This window comes from Archocentrus centrarchus, chromosome 1 (genome assembly GCF_007364275.1).
Source record: "Archocentrus centrarchus isolate MPI-CPG fArcCen1 chromosome 1, fArcCen1, whole genome shotgun sequence".
Lineage (NCBI taxonomy): Eukaryota > Metazoa > Chordata > Actinopteri > Cichliformes > Cichlidae > Archocentrus > Archocentrus centrarchus.
The window spans coordinates 32199929-32221331 of NC_044346.1; the positions used below are offsets into that span (position 1 = coordinate 32199929).

The following is a 21403-nucleotide window of genomic DNA, read 5'->3' on the forward strand; positions in this document are numbered from 1 at the left end:
ACAGAGACGCAGACATATCACAACACTAGGAAATAAACTAACACAAAACGCTGGGCCAACGGCCCAGGACATGACAGTACCCCCCCCTCAAAGGCCGGCTCCCGACGGCCAAAACCAGAAAACAAAACCAGACAAGGGCGGGAGGCGGGGGACCAGGAGGGAGGGCCCGAAACAAAAACAAAGACAGGGAGCAAAACAGAAATCACAGGGCGTGAACAAAACAAATCAAACCCGTACCGGAAGAAAACAAAAACACAGGACCAGAACAAAAGGCGACGGCACAAGGCCGGAGACAGTCCAAAACAGGGGGTCGAAACAAGGAACAGTCCAGGAGCTATGAAAAAACAAAAAACAGCAGGGGAAAAAACAGTCCACAGTTCAGGGGAGTCAGTGGGAAATCCAAAAACAAAAAACACACAGTTCAGGAGGCCGCAGAGGCCAAGGGGCCACAAAGCAAAATCCCAACGAGGGAGGCCAACTGCGCTCCCAGCGGCGGCGGCGACGAGGACGAGAAGGAATCACTGGAGGCCGACCGCGCTCCCAGCGGCGGCGGCGACGACGAGGGGGAGTCACTGGAGGCCGACCGCGCTCCCAGCGGCGGCGGCGACGACGAGGGGGAGTCACTGGAGGCCGACCGCGCTCCCAGCGGCGGCGGCGACGACGAGGGGGAGTCACTGGAGGCCGACCGCGCTCCCAGCGGCGGCGGCGACGACGAGGAGGAGTCACTGGAGGCCGACCGCGCACCCAGCGGCGGCGGCGACGACGAGGAGGAGTCACTGGAGGCCGACCACGCGGCATGCGGCGGCGACGAGGAGGGGTCACTGGAGGCCGACCGCGAGGCGTGCGGCGGCGACGGGGAGCAGACACTGGAGGCCGACCGCGGGGCATGCGGCGGCGGAGAAGGGCGACCCCGGGCTCTGGTGGGGAACCCTCGGGTGACGTGGAGCGCTCGGACTGAGCAGAGACCCCCACCGGCTCGGACTGAGCGGGACCCCCTGGCTCGGAGCGCTCGGACTGAGCGGAGACCCCCATCGGCTCGGACTGAGCGGAGACCCCCATCGGCTCGGACTGAGCGGGACCCTCTGGCGCGGAGCGCTCGGACTGAGCGGAGACCCCCATCGGCTCGGACTGAGCGGGACCCTCTGGCGCGGAGCGCTCGGACTGAGCGGGACCCCCTGGCTCGGACTGAGCGGAGACCCCCATCGGCTCGGACTGAGCGGGACCCTCTGGCGCGGAGCGCTCGGACTGAGCGGAGCCCCCCATCGGCTCGGACTGAGCGGGGCCCTCTGGCGCGGAGCGCTCGGACTGAGCGGAGCCCCCCAGCGGCTCGGACTGAGCGGGGCCCTCTGGCGCGGAGCGCTCGGACTGAGCGGAGACCCCCATCGGCTCGGACTGAGCGGAGACCCCCATCGGCTCGGACTGAGCGGAGACCCCCAACGGCTCGGACTGAGCGGGACCCTCAGGCTCGGAGCGCTCGGACTGAGCGGAGACCCCCAACGGCTCGGACTGAGCGGGACCCTCAGGCTCGGAGCGCTCGGACTGAGCGGAACCCCCTGGCGGCTCGGACTGAGCTGAGCCCTTGGGCTGAACGGGGCCTACATGGTGAGGCTCCGGATGCGCAGGCTGGGACTGCGGAACAGGGCACACTGCTGCTTTATTGAGCAGCAGGGGCCGCTCGGGGAATAGCCAAGGTGCAGGGGACTGCATGGGAGCTGACGCTATGGGCTGCGTGGAAGCAGGCCGGGAGACGACTGGCTGCGTGGAAGCAGGCCGGGAGACGACTGGCTGCGTGGAAGCAGGCCGGGAGACGACTGGCTGCGTGGAAGCAGGCCGGGAGACGACTGGCTGCGTGGAAGCAGGCCGGGAGACGACTGGCTGCGTGGAAGCAGGCCGGGAGACGACTGGCTGCGTGGAAGCAGGCCGGGAGACGACTGGCTGCGTGGAAGCAGGCCGGGAGACGACTGGCTGCGTGGAAGCAGGCCGGGAGACGACTGGCTGCGTGGAAGCAGGCCGGGAGACGACTGGCTGCGTGGAAGCAGGCCGGGAGACGACTGGCTGCGTGGAAGCAGGCCGGGAGACGACTGGCTGCGTGGAAGCAGGCCGGGAGACGACTGGCTGCGTGGAAGCAGGCCGGGAGACGACTGGCTGCGTGGAAGCAGGCCGGGAGACGACTGGCTGCGTGGAAGCAGACTGCGAGCTAGGGAGAGCAGACTGCGAGCTAGGGAGAGCAGACTGCGTGGAGGCAGACTGCGAGCTAGAGCATGCCGACTGCGTGGAACCCGACTGAGAGCTAGGGAGAGCAGACTGCGAGCTAGGGAGAGCAGACTGCAAGCTAGGGAGAGCAGACTGCGAGCTAGGGAGAGCAGACTGCGTGGAGGCAGACTGCGAGCTAGAGCATGCCGACTGCGTGGAAACTGACCGAGAGCTAGGGAGATCTGGCTGCGTGGAAACTGACCGAGAGCTAGGGAGATCTGGCTGCGTGGAAACTGACCGAGAGCTAGGGAGATCTGGCTGCGTGGAAACTGACCGAGAGCTAGGGAAATCTGGCTGCGTGGAAACTGACCGAGAGCTAGGGAGATCTGGCTGCGTGGAAGCTGACCGAGAGCTAGGGAGATCTGGCTGCGTGGAAGCTGACTGAACGCTACGGGGAGCAGTCTGCGTGGAGACTGACTGAGAGCTAGGAAGAGCTGACACTGGGCAAGCTGTCATTACTGGAGCTACCGAGGGAGCCGGAGCTGAGGGAACTGCGACTAAAGATGGAAAAACTGCAGATGAAGAGACCAAAACCGAACTGACTGAAGGGTCCAAGGGGATTACGGAGCTAACTGACGTTAAAGCGGAGGGAGCAGACTGAGAGGGCACAGAAACAGCTGACACCGGGGACCGAGGAAGAGCTACTGGGGCTGACTGAGACTGGAGTGGACAGGGAGCGACAGGAGCTGGGGCTGACTGAAGGCGAGGGGAAGCGACTGGAGCTGGGGCTGACTGAAGGCGAGGGGGAGCGACTGGAGCTAGAGCTGACTGAAGGCGAGGGGGAGCGACTGGAGCTAGAGCTGACTGAAGGCGAGTGGGAGCGACTGGAGCTTGTGCTGACTGAAGGCGAGGGGGAGCGACTGGAGCTAGAGCTGACTGAGACCCTGCTGCTGCAGCTAACACAGAAAACCGATGCGAAGGCTTGGACCTGGTTGCCCCCACCCGCGGAACAGGAACGGGTGCAGAGGTCAGCCCGTCCGTGGCTGCCCCCACCCGCGGAACAGGTACGGGTGCAGAGGTCAGCCCGTCCGTGGCTGCCCCCACCCGCGGAACAGGTACGGGTGCAGAGGTCAGCCCGTCCGTGGCTGCCCCCACCCGCGGAACAGGTACGGGTGCAGAGGTCAGCCCGTCCGTGGCTGCCCCCACCCGCGGAACAGGTACGGGTGCAGAGGTCAGCCCGTCCGTGGCTGCCCCCACCCGCGGAACAGGTACGGGTGCAGAGGTCAGCCCGTCCGTGGCTGCCCCCACCCGCGGAACAGGTACGGGTGCAGAGGTCAGCCCGTCCGTGGCTGCCCCCACCCGCGGAACAGGTACGGGTGCAGAGGTCAGCCCGTCCGTGGCTGCCCCCACCCGCGGAACAGGTACGGGTGCAGGGGGAGCTGGAGCCAAGGGAGCGGGAGCAGGGTGAGCAGAGGGAGCTGGAGCTACAGCTGACTGGGAACACTGCGACTGAGGAGGAGCTGGAGCTACAGCTGACTGGGAACACTGCGACTGAGGAGGAGCTGGAGCTACAGCTGACTGGGAACACTGCGACTGAGAGCTAGGGAGAGCTGCGGCTGACTGGGAAGGCTGAGACTGAGCTGGCACGACAGCTGTCTGGGGAAACTGAGAATGAGCTGGCGCTACGGCTAACTGGGGAAACGGAGAATGAGCTGGCGCTACAGCTGACTGAGGCGAGAGTGACCGTCTCCGCGGCGTTATACCGCTCTGCTCCCGCGGCGATTCTCTCTGATGCTGCCGGGAGCTTGGTCTTCCTCCGTCAGCAGTAGGCAGTGGTGACGCGGAAGTGGTGGGAGGCCAGGGACCCCTGTGACCCAGGAATCGGAAAAATGACTCCTCTGGAGTCATTCCGGGCGCTGGCTCCAGGAAAACGTCTCTCCGCTTCCTCCGGTATCTCGTCCTCCGTGGCTGCGGCGACTGCTGAGGACAGGAGGGGCCAGCGAGCGGAGTGACAGGTGAGGGAGCGGCCGGCGCCAAAAACAGTCCGCCCACGCGGCAGACCTGCGGTTTAGGCGGGGGCGGTGAGCGGCGTCGCCGGGGACCGTTCAAAAAAGCTGGTCCCCCCAGCGCCAGGCGAGTGCCATTGTAGCGGCCGGAGCTTGCAGGGTCTTTAGTATGGTTCGCGTCGTTCTGTCATGGCCGGGGAGGAAATGGACGAGGAATGGCTGACACGAAGGACTCCAGAAGTCAGCGTAACATAAAAGGGATTTATTTCAACGGGGGAAACACAAATACAAAAACCTTGGAAGGGAGGCACAGGGAGACGAAGGGCAGGCACAGGGAACACAGGAACATGCGGGCACAAAACATCAACGACGCGACAAGGAACACATGGAAACTGAGGGCTTAAATACACACTGGGTAATCAGGGCAAGAGGAAACAGCAGGGAACAACAGGTGAGGCAAATGAAACTAATTACACAGGGGAAGCAAAGCTGAACACAAAGCACAGGAAAACCAGACTGTCAAAATAAACAGGAAGTGACAAACCAAGGAACATACTGACTAAACACGGGGAACAGGCACAGACTCAGGACAGAGACGCAGACATATCACAACACTAGGAAATAAACTAACACAAAACGCTGGGCCAACGGCCCAGGACATGACAATTTACTCTTATATATACATATGCATATGTACATAACTCCTATGTAGTGCTAAAGTGTTTAAAAGTAAGTATAAAGTGTGTATGCATGTATGTGTGTGTGTGTGTGTGTGTGAACAATAGTCTGTCCAATGATTTGGGTAGTAGCCAAAGTTATAAATGCTTACTAATGTTTTGTTGTAGCAAAACCTATTTCAACCTTGCCGCTGCAGAGATGGAATTATGGACTATAGTCTTTTACTCTAACCTACTAGCCACTGGTTAGTGCAGGCATAATTCATTTTGAAGGCAGCAAAGAATGGGTTCACGACATTATGATTTTATTACATTGCCATTCCAAGTAGATGAAATGGGCAGCTTAAGTTAGCAGAGTGGTTGTTCTCTTAATAAAAACAGAGGCAGTTAGTAGAAGATAATGGCTGCTTTCATTAATCAAACGTCAACATTAATCAAAGACACCACCTGACCCACAGCAGTTGAGTGGGAGAAACCTCTGGACAGATGTTTTGTTGGATCATTGAGTCAATTAATTTTGGCAGTGCTGCACAGAGGCAGTGTGACAGATGTGAAAATACTATTCTGCTTCACCAGCCATGAATGACAACAACAGACTAAGTTTTTTTTTTTATAGTCAGCATGTCAAGCGCTCAGTTTTGACACTCTATCTGCATTATGTTTGATGAAAGGTTTAAATGTCTATCAAAGGAGAACCATGAGCATCTTTATCTGCAGCCAGGCTGTAAAGGCAGAGCCTGATAGAAACCTGGAAACATACATGTGAAACAGTGTTACAGGCTGCAGCTCCATTACAGATTTCAAATCCACAATGCACTGAACGCCAATACTTCAGTGCTCTTAGCCCCACCCTTGTTGCTGCTCTTCATCAGCCTCATAAATACAATCCCAGGGTACCCCGTCTCTAGGCCCACGCTCCATGTGCATGCGCATGTGCATGTGCATGTGTGTGCGTATGTGTGCATGTGCGTTTCTTCCTTCCTCCTCCCTCCTTCCCCAGTCCCACATCTCCCAAAGTGCTGACTGAAGCCATTCCCCACCTGCTGGCAGTCTGCCCAGAGCCTGATATACTGTGTCACTGTACACATATAAACAGCTATTGATCGGGTAGAAAACACCCAAAGTATTCCATTATCTTGGCGTGACCATATTTAAAAACATCAGCTCAAGCTGAGCCTGAGGGACTTGAGATGGAGGACTCATTTGTGCAATGGTTCTGACTGGTAATCTGCTAAAATATTTACCTGCCACAATTAAGTGGATACGGAAAAACATCCAGCTAAGTGTTGTTGAGGTATTTATAGAAGTGCTTGTGTGTTATATGTGTGGTTGTGCTGGAGTGTGTGTGTGTGTGTGTGTGTGTGTGTGTGTGTGTGTGTGTGTATAACAAGGGAAGCTGATCCATAGTAAGCAATGGCTCCATAATTAGAAAGCCAATCAATAGAGCAGCATGAGCTATTAATTAATTGTGTGTAGACTGAGAGAATATACATGCATGGACCACTATATTAGCAACAAGCTAGAATCCAATACAGCAGCTCTGCTGTAAATTCTATTTTTGATGGCTTTTTTTTTTTACATTTAAGTGCTCCTAATATACAGTATATAAATGTATACATTTTTGATTTATTTTTGATTTTTATAAAATCTGGGGTTCCTAACAGTTTACCAACCCAAAGGGTAGCAGAATGTTAGAATACGTCTAAATGGCTCATTGAAGCCTATCGTGTGGAGGTGGGTTATGGCATTAGTGAGATGGGTCTGTCACTTCCAACTCATCGTTTTTCAGTGTGCAGTGGTACCACTGCGAAGTGAACCCAAATCACAATTTTTTCTTAAAGCAGTTTTTAATGCTTAAACTCAGCCAGTGAGTGAAAACATAAAGAAACTGGTTAAAAAAAAACAAAAAAAACACACAGGTCCTACTGCCCATGCCCATAATTTTCAAAGTGAAATAACTGTTCAGGATAACAAAGGGATGCAAATCAATCTGTGACCATGCCTCCTACCTCCTAGTGCTTGACTTATATTATTCTATTATTGCATTCTATGCTCTAGCTTCAGTATAGTTATTCAGTATCGAACCTCAAGCTAGCTTTAGTTATATTTTAAGGGGAGCAGAGCGGTCTGAGAGGTTGTGCCAGAGTTACAGGATCTGAACCTCCACGTGCTGTATGAGATAACTATCTAATTGACTCTCCAATTGGTTCTCAGAGAGCTTGTCTTTTTTCATCAGATGGTATAATTACAGGCTGTCTGAGTGTGAAAACACCTTGTTATTGGCAAAGAAATGTTATGGTAATTCCACTGAATAATTTGCTTCCTTAATCTGAATCATGCCTTATATAGAAATTGACTATTTTCAGATTCCACTGGAGATAAGCAGCTTTATGCAAATGTCGTTTAGCAATAAAAAAGACATCTAATATATATATATATATATATATATATATATATATATATATATATATATATATATATATATATATATATATATACATATATATATATTTTTTTTTTTTTAGGCTGCAGGCCAGTGTTTACAAAATTTGTCTCTATACTGAGGTTTGAAGACAAGGTATAAGAATGTTGAGATGCATTTCTGAATTAAAGTATGTACAGTTTATTAATGATGATGGTGAGCCATATATTGGTTCCTGGATATTTGAATACATGTATATGTAATTTTTTTTAAGCCTGCAAGTATGTGAAATCTGCTTGTTTCTGCCTTTTCATGCAAATTTAACAGTGCAGGCTTGTGCAACCACACGTCTGTTGGTTGTTTTATTTTGCACAGGTTGGCCAGTCCCCAAGGACATTCCCATCATCCCGTCCACCCTCCCCTCCTGGCAACATCGAATAGTGGTAACAAAAGAAAACCTGGTCCACCCCCATTTGCTCTTTTGTGTCTCAGACACACCTCAAGGTGAACAAAGATTTTGCTTCACCGTGTCATTTTTCTATTTGTAGCCTTTATATTCAAATATTCTTAAATTAGAGAGAAAATAAGGGCAATAGTTTCACTATGCTGTAACCTCTTGTTCCATGAAAACAGGCAGCTGAATGAAAATCAGTGTATCCTTTCAAATGACAAATTAACTGATAAAATGAAAAGGTCCTTCCAAACACTTGGGCTTACAGAGCGGGTTGAGCTTTAGTTCAGGTGTTACTGTCAAATCTACTTTAATTTACTAAAGCCTGCTATCCACAGGGGAGGGGATCTTTATCAGCTGCTCTATTGTCCTGGATGTCCTAGAAGAAAATTCCCTGCCAATGTGATTAACACCGGGTGTTATGGACCATACTGTATATCTCCACTAGATACTGGATGGAAAGACTCAATAATGCATCCATTGGTACTGTATCACATTTCTTTTTTAGGTTGTCCACATTTCTATGCATGCACATACCCACTCACAAGAAACTAACTTCTTAAATTACCTTTGGCATAAAACAGCAGACAATGAGGCACTTTGCACTTTCAGAAGTAATATATAAATTATAAAATAATGTAAGGTATTTGTCTTTAAAATGCATATGTTGCTACTTAGCAAATGTGAGTATTGATTCAGTATTTTTCCAGAAAGGAGCTCTAAGTACCAAGGCTGTGACCTTTGGCAAATTACAATGCACCCGTTTATCTTACCCTCACCACAGCTGTCATTCATTTTGTGTGTGTGTGTGTGTGTGTGTGTGTGTGTGTGTGTGTGTGTGTGTGTGCGTGCGTGCGTGTGTGTGTGTGTGTGTGTGTGTGTGTGTGTGTGTGCGCGCGCCCGATCTTTGGATGTACCCACTGGACCACGGAGAGGGGTAATTTTGCAGGGAGAAGCAATGTAAAGACGTTTGGATTGCAAGAACAAAGGACTTTATTTATAAGTCTTTATTCTGTGAGAATACCATGTAAGTCAGCAGCGTAAAAACTAATCACAATAACAGCGATATTTTATGCTATATGGAGATGTACAGATTTAGGTGAATAAAAATAATGATTTGAATCAAATTGCTTCAATAGGACCAATTTCTTTGCAGGAGTTTGCATCACTGTGCTGTGCTCCTTAATTAGATGGGGCCTGTGTTATTTATAGTGATAAAAAAAAAAACTGTACTGCGCAAAACTGTTGTGAGGGACCTGGAGCAGGGGGTTGCTTAAGCACCTAGTTAGATCTCGACTGACAGAAAATGTGTGGGCGGGAGCAACGAGAAACAGGAAGCAGAGAGAGAGAGAGAGAGAGAGGGTGCACTGTGAAGAAAGTAAAACTATTTGTTTAAATATAAAATCAAGATGTTGCATATTACATGGTAAAATATTTATAGTAAATATTTGGCAAACATCTTTTCTATTTTATGCAGCAAAGCATTATAATCTCTGCTCTTGCACTGAACAGTATCCAGTGGCTACAGACACTCACCAAATACATCCTGGTATGAATGCACCTCTTATGTATAATCAGCTTTATTGCAGCTTCAGTGTTATTTATAGGAGCACGTGCTTTGTATGGTTATGATAAAACTGTAATCACCACCTTAAGGCTGCAAAAGAAAGAAATGTAGAAAAGGCAAAAGAATCTGAAAACAAGCAAATGGGCAAAAATACCTCCACCTGCAGCTCCTTCCTCTCTGTTCTAAGCTCCTCCCACCAGGTGAGACTGGGCATGTGGCTCATGTTTTACAATTTGGTTGTCTTAAAGGCAGCATTTGAATGATACGACTGCCTCAAACATGTTTGTAATGTCATTGTATAAACAGAAAAGTTGACTGATAGGACAACAGCAATTTTGTAAAATCAGCGGTTCATATGTGCACTTCATATACAATAAATGCCCACAGTTTTCTAGTCCAAGAGTACTGCTGTACTCCAAGAGGACAGCTTAACTTACAGAAATTATTTGTTGTCCAGTTAAACAAAAAACATGTTCGCCATCTCTTTAACTGCTTAAATCTCAGCCACTAGTGCAGCAATGTCATGATTGGTAACATGCTAGGATGGTGATTATGATAATCATTATATTGATTAGTATACATAGAAGGACTGCACAATTAATTAAATTTTAATCTCAATCACGATTTTCAATTAAAGGCTGGTTGGAAGTATTGGAAATGTTTCAGATTTAAGTCAAGTGATGTTAACCATGAAGAAATCATATTCAATGAGTGCTGAGCTGTGTCTGCAACACAACTCAAAGCAACACAACTAACTTATTTAACTGCCTGAAAACACACCACAAGCTGCGGTGTAATTAATGCATGAAGGCCAAGAAAAACAGTGCAATGGTTGCCAACATGAATCGTCCAACATTAGCTTAGACATCCATAAAAGCAAGAATGCACAGTGCATCAGTCAATCCATCAGCTCACAGAGATGCACTGAAATCACTGAGGAATTGCATTCCATTTGCCCAATGGACTAAAACACGGTGAGTAACGAAGGCTTTGGGAAAATGGTTAACATACTGGACAAACGATATGTTAGTCCCTGTCTCTGCAATTATTTTTCCAAAGTGGCAAAGCTGGTGTTGTATGTAAAACACCACAGGGGAAATAAAGAGTACTTTGTGGAGTACTTTGCTATGTGTTTTATCACATTCATCATACACATACAATGACTGGATAATAACTGAAGATGCACTTAGATAACAAATGTCTGCAAGCATGTTTAGCAGGAATGTAGCACAATGTAAATGTGAAACCAGCATCATGTTGATTACATTTTGTGTTAAGTTTTTGGTGCATTTTTTTTATCTATATATATTTTTAATTTCTCTTCTAAAAGATGCACTGAATTTAGATTAATAAGGAGGATCAATTTTATTTTGCTGCAAAGATTTGTACAGCAGCAATGTTACACAAAGCAGTGCTGTGTTTACCTGACAGTGCAATATAAAACTTTTTGTCAATGACTATCAATGAATTACCATAAGTAATTGGCATCTCAATACTGATCAAATAATAATCATGATTATCATTTTGATGACAATCGTGCAGCTCTAATATGTAGTATTAACGGCACAAGGTTGGACACGCTCTCTTTCCATTGAAATAATTTGGAAAATAGTTTGTTGGGAGTTAAAAAAAACCTCATTAGGCTTCCTGTTTCATCTGACTTCCTCTTTAAAATCCCACTTTGTCAGATTTCAGCTGTTTATGTGGTGACTAGCTCCAGTTACATTTAATATACAGTGGCAGTTTGCAACACCTAAGCAAAATGCTGGAAAGCTTTTCTAAAAATCAGGCGCACATTTTCCTGCAGCAAACCTATTTGTTTTCTGTTGTTTCAGGATACTGGTGTGTTTTTTTTCTTAAAGATTTGTGTAAAAAAGGAGAAAGAGCCTTATTAATAAGTGAAATGATCTTAAAAGATTAGATTAAACTTTAGATTAAACATTTTGGGACTCTTATGTCACTTTTACCCCACATCTTTTATAGTAAATATAAAGCTACTGTTAAACTAAGCCTGTGAAACTAAGTTATTATGGTATAGTTATACAAAGGCCAGAAACAATGGTATAACACAGTAAAGCATATATCCAAGATGCCCACACCCCTCTGTAAAACCAGCTAAGCTGATAACTGCGTGCAGAATCCAGCTCTCCAGTCAGGTCAGTATTGAATAATGCAGACTCCCCACATTTCCTTTCCCCGAAATGGAGAACTCTAGCACCACATCTCTGCCTTCACACCCATTATTCTGCTTGGATTGGCAAAAGGGTCGACGATGCATTTATGCACGCACACACATGCTCTCCTAACACAGGCCAAAGAAATTAGCAACCTCTGCCAGACAGGGAATGACAGGCTGGTAGGCGCACAGATAATATTTGATTTTGGAGCTTTGAAGGAATTACTCTAACATAAAGATGGATTTTAGCGCAACTGTTAGCCGCCTAACCTGTGATACGTGTCTTAAAGTTTGTTGCACAGTGGGTTTAAAATGATGTTTTTCCAGTCTCCACAAATGGAGACTTAAGTGGTTGTGTGCGAATATTTAGGAATCAGATGCAACAAATCAGCCTTTCATTAAGTCTATCAAAATATGAAAAAAAATATAGCTCTTTTTTAAAAAAATTTTCTACCATCTCTGTGCAATTAAACTAGATAAAAGTGAAGTTCTTCTCTGTTGCCAATAGCTACCAGAAGCCAGCTCACCTCATACCTTGCTGTATTGAGTCTGCTTCACTGTTTCATTTTTTACTTCATATGTTTCACACCTCGCTCTGCACCTGCCTCTCACCCCTACATGTCACTTTTCACATTCACAATCTCATGTAATGTTTTTCCCTCGACCCTCTCTCAGCCAAAAAAATCCTCTGATTTTCCCATCCTTCCTGTGTTGTTACCACTCCCCATGTGCTACCCCACTCCTCTTGGTTCCCGACCCTCTCCCCAGCCCACACACCATGCTGCCTTCTAAATCCACCCTCTCTCTGCTCTCTCCTTTCATCCCTCCCTTGCTCTCTGTCTCTCCTTCTCTTTCCATCTCTTCGGGCATTTTCCACCTCTTCTGAGAGTCACACCTCATGAATTATTTACTTGTGCATCTCAGTGGGGGGATTTAAATCTGCTTCTTGACCGTTCATTGCTCAAAGACAGGAAGGCAGTGTTTTGTCAGTGGCAAAAAACTAATGGTTCTTTTAATAAAGGTGAAGGTAATCATTAGACACCCTCTCAGTCATGTGCTCTCTTTCCCCAGCTGACTGCTGAATACTCCAGCTAATTCCATCATCAAAAACTAAGGAAGGACTACCAGTGAAAGCCACAGGAACACAAAGTGTTAACCATGAGGACACTTGAAGTGTAGTTAACAGACAAAAACAACAGACAGCTAGTCAAAATCCCAAATCCAATCATCTTTTGGATAATTGAAACATAAATAGTAATTTTTATGTAGCTGGATTCATTTGAGTATATAAAGCTCAAGAAAATAATGTCCTAAACACACACACATCCAACATTAACCAAAAAAAAAGAAAAAAGAAAGTGACTAGAAATCTGCCACGCCCCGCTCTGCACTCACAGGACTGCATCACATGAACAGGCACATACACACTTCCCTGCAAAAGTGAATGTCTTTTTAATAATGGCCTTTGCCATAAATCTTTTTTGGAATAAATTAATATAAATCAAATGTGACAGACTTTGCTGGTGTCACCGATTGTAATTATCACATCAAACACTCCCCACACCCGCCCCAGTTTTATTGGGTTATATAAACATAAAGCACATCTTCTCCCTATGTGCATTAACCACTGCAACAGCCTTTTAATTTAAATCACTGATGCATGTCAGTGGTATCAGCAGCAGTATACCACTGACAATGTAAGGCTTTATCGCAAGTACAGAAAACCAGAGCAATCAACATAGCAATGAAATACACCATAAATATTGCTAAATGCTACAATTGCTTAGATTTTATGGCAACCTTTTTAATTCAAACTATATATCAGGGCACTAAAGCTGCATGGAAATCAGGCTTTAAAGTGTACATGAAACAGTTGCTTTTTCTTTGAGGATCTGTGTTCGCTCCAGAAAACCTGTCTCTGCTGGGGGAAGCCACACCCTGCTGCCTCGTGACAGAGAAACTGGGGATGGTGGAAGAGTCCTCCAGCTTACACACACACACACACATATATACACACTCGTGGGGGGGGGGGGGGGGGGGGGGGCAAACTCATCACTGAGGTGTGAAGAGAGGATGAGACTGAACACGAGTCTCTCTTCACCTCACTCAGCCATTACATTATCACTGTAAAGAGCTCTAGAGCAGCTTCATATCAAAAGAATAAAAGACAACTTAATCAACGAACGGCTTGAAAAGTCTTATTTTCACTTGAATGTGGTCATTTTTTTTTTAAAACACATCTGGGAAAAGTGGGAAAGAAAAACAAGTGACTTCTTATCCCCAGCTTGCTAGCATGGCGGCACTGGGGAACTGAGGTTCATGTGGATCAGGGCGGGGCACAAAGAGAGCGTGCTGTGAAAACACTGCCATGAAAAATAAAGGAAACATGGGAAGCTTCGCTGTGTAGAATTGTTTCAGATATACTCACCGAGGTTATTTTGTGAAGTAAAACTAAAACTAGATGTGAGAAAAAGTGTTAAGTGATGTTTTGCACTTAAAAATTAGAACTAAAATAAAAAATATACACAGCATCTTTGAAAACAAAACCAGCCTAAGGAGGATTTGGAGCACATATTTACTGAGGCTGTACGTCAAATGTTTGTATCGTTGTATAGTACTGTTGTACTATTATTATATGACAAATACCGCTCTTATTAAAACAACAGAAAATAAAAATATTGTTGAAACTAATCAAGACTAAACTGGAACTAACCTTGAAAAAAAATTAAACTGAAATGAATAAAACCCAGTCTGGAAACTGACTAAATCGAACTGTAAATAAAACTATAAACCTACAAAACAAAAGACCAAACCTGTCATGCCCAAAGAAAGTTTAGCCAGATAACACAAGAAAGAGAAAAAGGCACGTACCTACTGTACAACTGTACCTATAGCCATGAGAATTTCAGTAAAAGCATACAATAAAGCGTCACTATGTAAAAGTATTCACTTTTACACTAATCAGCTGCATGTAATCAGGTCAGGGTCAACATTTATGAGGAACCAATAAACATCAGAAGATTTCTCTCTCTCTTCATTGTGTTTCACCATTCTTAATTTGACTTTCTGCTACTCAGGTCACGGTAATCTACTTAAGCATGTGGGATCATTATTCTGTCATTGCACAGCAAAAGCAAAGTGTAATGATTCAATAAAAGAACACAAAAGCTGAGGCTACTGTTCCATTCATTGATGTGCAGGCACTGGAAATTCAAGCCATATGGCACAGCATAAATAATCAGGCAGGCGCTTTGTAACTTGCTATATGAAGGAGTCATTTACTGATCAGAGACCTTTAGTCTGACATGTATTTTACAGAAAGAGTGAAACCAAAAATATGTCAGGTTTTTTTTCTATCTTTACACACCATAGAAAGGAATGGGATTACTGCCTAATTAGCAGCTTTACAATGAGCCTGCATTGATGACCACACCCTGAGCTGCTGATGTTCACATGTATGTCTCCCACTTTCACCAGCCAACCCCACCCCCATCTCTCCTCCACAAGGAGCAACATAGCCGCAGTGTTATACAACGCCTTCTTCTGCCGTGAACCCTTCTTTTGTCCCCTCCTTTAAAATAGGCCGTAGTCTGCATGTTCAACCTGCTGCTGAGTTATCATGCGCTTGATTTTGAGAGTGTATAAATCAGATTTAGAGAGTGGAGAACAGTTATACTTGGACCTATACTCAGTGTAGAAAAAGTCAGTAATAGACTGCAAATATATGTTCGTAGGCAGGTTGCAGAATTTTTGTTAGAATTCAGTATTATTGTATTTACAGTGCAGTTATTACACTTAAGGGGGGATTTCAAATTAAAGAAACATACAGCCAAAGCAAATGAAGATTTAAAGCGGTTTGAAACAGAAATACAATAAAACAAGATTAAGTGGTGATTTTCTACTGACAGTTTCCTTGAAATGAAAACAGAAGCTGAACTGCCTCAAAAGATGTCCAGTCAGCGGTGAACGTCTTTGACAGCCTGTTCACTCGGGCAAGGTGTGCTGTTTTGTATGGGCAGAAAATCAGACTCAGCAGAATGCACAGGAAACGCCATGGATGCTCATACACGGTTTCTGCCCTTCTTGTGTTTCCTCACTGTTACAAGTTGCCCATAAAACAAAAACTTGGAAAAGTTGGAATGGTCAGTTACTATACCTCACCTTACTGTGTCACACATTATCTGCCATAAAGTGTTGGATATCGTTGAAACTTGAAGTTAAAAAAAAAAAGTGCATAAAGTAACGTAAAGGTGCAGAAGACGAGTCATGAGCATCTTCTGACTTAAAAGACTGCTTTATGCCTTTTCCTTCTGTTGTCCCTGATGACTGGCTTAAAAAGCCCCCCCCCCCCCCCCCCCCCCCCCCCCCCCAAAATACATTGCAAAGATGTATGTATTTTTCTACAGAGGTCCATATTATTCACTTAGTCCACAATCAGAACTGTAGTAATTCCCTTTTTAATCATTTGTGACTTTTTTTTAATGGTTAATTTCATTTTTTTTTTTTTTTGTTAACTGTCTTTGATTTCTTTTTTTTTAATAATAAATGCATCAGCAGGACCTCTGGTATGGGTTCTGATGGGATTTTTTCCCCCATTTACTAATGTTTAACAGAAAAAACAAATACCTGATTTTATTCATAGCAACAACATATTGTATAAGTACATTGTTGAGACACTGGCCAGTGTGTGGGAGCAAAGTGCCACCACCTGGCAAAAGATGATACAAATTAGACTGTAAAATTAAATCATGCAAGATTTTTTAAAATGCACAGTAAGATTTATAGAAACAGATGTTCTTCAGGTCTTGTAAATTAAAATTAAAGCTCAGAATTGGAAATGGTCATTTGATTAGTCAGATCACTCGATTATTTCAGGCATTTTTCATGCAAATATGTCCAACTTTATTTTTTCTAGGTTTTCATGTGGGGATGTGATGCTTTTCATTGATATAAATGACAATAATTTTAGTATCTCCGGAATTTGGAATGCTGGTCTTATTAAACAAATTATATTACTATGCTTACAGATTATTTTTGTCACTATTTTATTTTTATACACAAACAGTTTCTCAAGTGAAATCTATGCCCATGTGAAACACAGTCTGAGTATGTAATAGGTCTACTGCGCTACAATTACACAATAACACCCCAATGAGTTATGAAATGGGGGCACAGCGGGTAACATGATTGATTTGCCCTTCCTGAGGCAAACCTCAACGGGGATTTGGGTCTCCGGCTGGAATTGAACCAGCGACCTTTCACATGCTAAGCAAATGCGTAAACCATTATAAGCGATTCGGAGGGGCGGGACTTCTGGACGTTTCTAATTACGCTCACTTTAAGAACCAATCAGATGTCCTTGTCTTGCACCGTTGGTGTTTTCGGTTGTTTCACATCGCACATGCGCAATTCATTCCGAAAATGGCGGCCGTACAAGGTGGTATAGGCGACGCGGACATAAAAACAGACATAAAAACAGAACCATCGGCCGATGGCTTTGGAAATAACAATGCAAACGAAGGTAGAGTGCTCTCTGCGTCCCCCGGCTCCAGCGCTTCGACTGGAAGCAACAAACAATCGGCTGCGGTTCCCTCGGAGGATCAACAGACACTGCTGGCAGTCCTACAGTTCCTCAAAAAGAACAAACTCACAGAGTCCGTCGAGATTTTGCGGCGTGAAGCGGGATTACCGGAAAATTCACTGAACCTGAAGTCCACCGAATCCTCCGGGGCAGGAGGTGCTGCGGGCAGTGTGGACTTGGAAGGCGGGGATGCGAGCTCTCTTCTCAGCCGAGTTACCGGGTCATCTTCCGTCGGAGCCCAGGCGCCAACAAAAGGTACAGTAAACTCTGAGTGCTGCCGCTTTTATGTGTAGAGAACAAGAGATTAACGTCTCCTGATGACGTAAAATCACCTACGAGGTTAATACAAGAATCTCCTACACCGGTATCAGTTTAAAGATAATGGTCAGAGCTTTAAGAGTTAAGCACTTTTACACCATGTGTTAACTTGGTGTAGTAACATGTTAATTTGTCTTTTATGGCAGGGTTGCTTGGTGTTCATTCAGTAAGGTAGATGCAGTGATAATGTGTATTTCAATCTGTTGGCACCATTTACCAATATTCCCACATTCATATGCTTTGTAAGATGTGAAATTCTAATTGCAAATGAAGGGTAAAATAACTGTAACCTATTGGTTATTTAATATGCTTTCAAAAAAAAAAAAAAAAAAGGCAAAGTTGCATTTACTTTACATTGAAAGTTGAGGTAAACTTAAAAATTATTATTTACACATGGGTGAAACCAGCACACTGCTAATATAACTCATCTCACTGGGACTCTTTTTCAGCAGCGGCTGGAGAGGACCAGCCGGATGTCAGTGTGGTGCTGTCAGCTTACAGCCAGCAGGGAGATCCAGCTCTGTATGAGGTCTATTACAGTGACCTGAAGAAGTTCATAGAAACAGTTTTGGACTGTCATAGAGCCGAACTGTCCCAGGTCTTCTATCCGCTATTTGTCCACATGTATCTGGAGCTGGTGTACAACAATCATGAAAGTGAGGCTAAGGCCTTCTTTGAAAAGTGAGTCTAATTGTACATTCTATCAAATATCAACCACAGTCTCTTTTCCACGCACCTTAATAACTTTGTCTTTATGTTCCTCTCCCTCTCAGGTTCAGTGGGGACCAGGAGTGCTACTACGAAGACGACTTGCGGATTTTGTCTGGCTTGACCAAGAAGGAGCACATGAGAGGCAACGAGACTCTGTTGGACTTCCGCACCAGCAAGTTTGTCCTGCGTATCTCCCGTGACTCTTATCAGCTGCTGAAGAGACACCTGCAGGAACGTCAGAACAACCAGATCTGGAATATTATCCAAGAGCACCTCTACATAGACATCTTTGATGGCATGCCACGCAGCAAGAGCCAGATCGATGCAATGTCTGGCAGCTTGGCAGGAGAGGCCAAGCGAGAGGCCAATAAAACTAAGGTTGGATTTGTACATTACACATATAGACGTTTGACAAATTATGGGAAAAACCATGACCCCGTGACCCCTGTATTGAGGGTGTCCAGAACACTTTGTGTTAATACTTTCATCAGAGTAATAAACTCTATTTTTTTCATTATTTCTAACCACTTCTATACCAAACCTGTTGAAATTACATGTCCTGGTTTCACTGTCACTCGACCTGGTGCAGGTTTACTATGGATTGCTGAAGGAACCAGAAATCGAGCTGCCACTTGATGACGAAGATGAGGAGGCAGAGAATGAGGAGGGTAAACCCAAGAAAAAAAAGCCAAAAAAGGATAGTATGGGCTCCAAGAGCAAAAAGCAGGATCCAAATGCTCCTTCACAGAACAGGTAGGCATTGTTTACACAGTACTGTATATTGTGCATACTACTCTAGAGTCGAATCTTCTCCATCAAATACATTTTGAGGGTCAGTGCCATCGTTTCTGAATGGTGGTTCATGATAAAATGTTTGCCTTATTTAGGATACCCCTGCCAGAGCTCAAAGACTCAGACAAGCTGGACAAGATCATGTACATGAAGGAGGCCACAAAAAGGATCCGTCTGGGACCAGATAACCTTCCCTCCATCTGCTTCTACACTTTTCTCAATGTGTACCAGGTAAAATTTCATGACATGTTTAATATGGCTGCTGGAGGTATAGCAATTCTCCAAAACTGTAGTTAGTTAATACCTTAATTTTTGGTTCGGAGTTTCATTACATGCTTAAGTTTTTCTATGGAGGGAATAACAAAAACAACAAACAATGGGTAAAAATCTTTTTACCACAGGCCTGGAGACTTGATCATAATTGGTTAGTGAATACAAAATAAACTCCATTATTCAGATGTATTTCCAGTTCACAGTGCGGAAAGATGGGATTGCAATATGATATTGTGGATGTTTGGATCGTGATAGTTTCAGAATTGTGATACCTCCTAATGTTTGTACATTGTAGCAATGTAAACTATGATATAAATTAATTGTAATTATCTTCTTAAGGGTCTGACTGCAGTGGACTTCACTGATGACTCCAGCCTGATCGCAGGAGGCTTTGCTGACTCCACAGTACGAGTTTGGAGTGTCACACCGAAAAAGCTCCGCAAAGTCAAGTCTGCAGCAGGTACAGCGTGACATCATCTTTACTTGCAGCTAGAAAATGGTTATTTTTCTAACACGGTGACTTAATTTTTCCTATTTTCTCTTAAGACCTGAACCTGATTGACAAAGAGTCAGACGACGTGCTGGAAAGGATCATGGATGAGAAGACGGCCAGCGAATCAAAGATACTGTATGGACACAGTGGACCGGTGTATGGCATCAGCTTCAGCCCAGACAGGTAGAACAGCTCAGATTCACCTTTGTCTTCTAGAAATTCCTTAATAAGTCCATGATTTTATTTGTATAACAGGTTATGCTGTATATGTCATTAAAAGATTAGACTTATGGCATAGAAAAAGGGAAATCTTACTTATTGTTTTTTTTTGCAGAAACTACTTGCTCTCGAGTTCAGAAGATGGTACAGTGAGGTTATGGAGTCTCCTAACATTTAGTTGTCTGGTGGCCTACAAAGGCCACAACTACCCAGTGTGGGACACACAGTTTTCCCCCTACGGCTACTATTTTGTCTCTGGAGGACATGACAGGGTCGCCCGGTAAGAAATGTTATCATCGTGTGATAGCACGCTAGGACATTGTGGTGTTGATACAAACCAGCTCTTTCAACAGGTGCCTTTCATTGGTCCACTTTCTGCTTTTTTTAAAACAGTCTGTGGGCGACAGACCACTACCAGCCTCTGCGGATATTTTCTGGTCACCTGGCTGATGTCACTTGCACTCGTTTTCACCCAAACTCCAATTACGTGGCCACAGGGTCATCTGACCGCACCATCCGCCTCTGGGACGTCCTCACTGGAAACTGTGCGCGCATCTTCACTGGTCACAAGGTTAGAGTTCAACTAACATTTAGCAAACCTAATTTTAGTTTATAGGGAATTCAGGTAGTTTACTCTAGATTGGCTGATGCGTAGTGCATCACAGCTAGAAGTAAATGTTGCTTGAACATCTGTTAATCTAATGTTTAATGTCACTTTTCAGGGTCCCATCCATGCACTTGCTTTCTCTCCCAATGGGAAATTTTTGGCATCAGGGGCCACTGATGGCAGAGTCCTCCTGTGGGACATCGGCCATGGACTGATGGTTGGAGAGCTCAAGGGCCACACAGATACCATTTATTCCCTTAGGTTCAGCAGGGATGGTGAGATCCTTGCTTCTGGTGGGTGTTCAATGTTTCTTTTATACTTTTTCATCAAGTGATTAATCTTAAACTACAATTATATAACATGATCTTAGACTGGTGAGGCTAAAAAGAAAAAAGCCAGTATAGCTGGAGTGAAAAAGTTGAATTTTTTTTTAGGTTCTATGGACAACACAGTTCGCCTGTGGGATGCGATGAAAGCATTCGATGACTTGGAGACTGATGACTTCACGGCAGCTACAGGACACATCCATTTACAAGATAACTCCCAGGAGCTTCTGCTAGGCACCTACACGTCTAAATCTACTCCTGTTATACACCTTCACTTCACCCGCAGGAACCTGCTTCTGGCTGCTGGAGCCTTCAATCCTTGAGACTCTGAGAACATAACTAATGGAAGCTAGAAATTTGCAAACTTTTGATCCCGACTGCCACAAGTAACAGAGGAAGTTTGTGGCACAGTGAAAATAAAAAAAACTCAGTTTACATTTGGCTAACATAACAAATGAGGTTAGCCAACCGCGTGAGCCAAACAGGACTGTACATTTAAAATCACTGTCTTGAGTACAGTGTCTACTCAATACATGGCTGACATTTCTGTATCATAATCTTTTATACTGGTGCACATTGTAAATAAAGAAA

At 45.1% G+C, this 21403-nt stretch overlaps 1 protein-coding gene across 2 annotated transcripts; it reads left to right on the forward strand.

Moving 5' to 3' along the window:
- Positions 1–16885: 16885 nt before the first annotated feature.
- On the forward strand, positions 16886–21402 carry taf5 (TAF5 RNA polymerase II, TATA box binding protein (TBP)-associated factor). Of its 2 annotated transcripts, none has more exons than XM_030730551.1 (11): positions 16886–17328; positions 17841–18072; positions 18165–18480; positions 18692–18855; positions 18990–19125; positions 19507–19627; positions 19714–19843; positions 19995–20159; positions 20273–20450; positions 20602–20779; positions 20921–21402. In XM_030730551.1, the coding sequence occupies exons 1-11, from the start codon at positions 16914–16916 to the stop codon at positions 21133–21135; spliced, it is 2250 nt and encodes a 749-aa protein (XP_030586411.1). In that variant the 5' UTR covers positions 16886–16913; the 3' UTR covers positions 21136–21402. The 2 variants fall into 2 exon arrangements, with proteins under 2 accessions (XP_030586411.1, XP_030586420.1); XM_030730560.1 differs by having other exon boundaries at positions 17844–18072.
- The last annotated feature ends 1 nt before the right edge of the window (position 21403 follows it).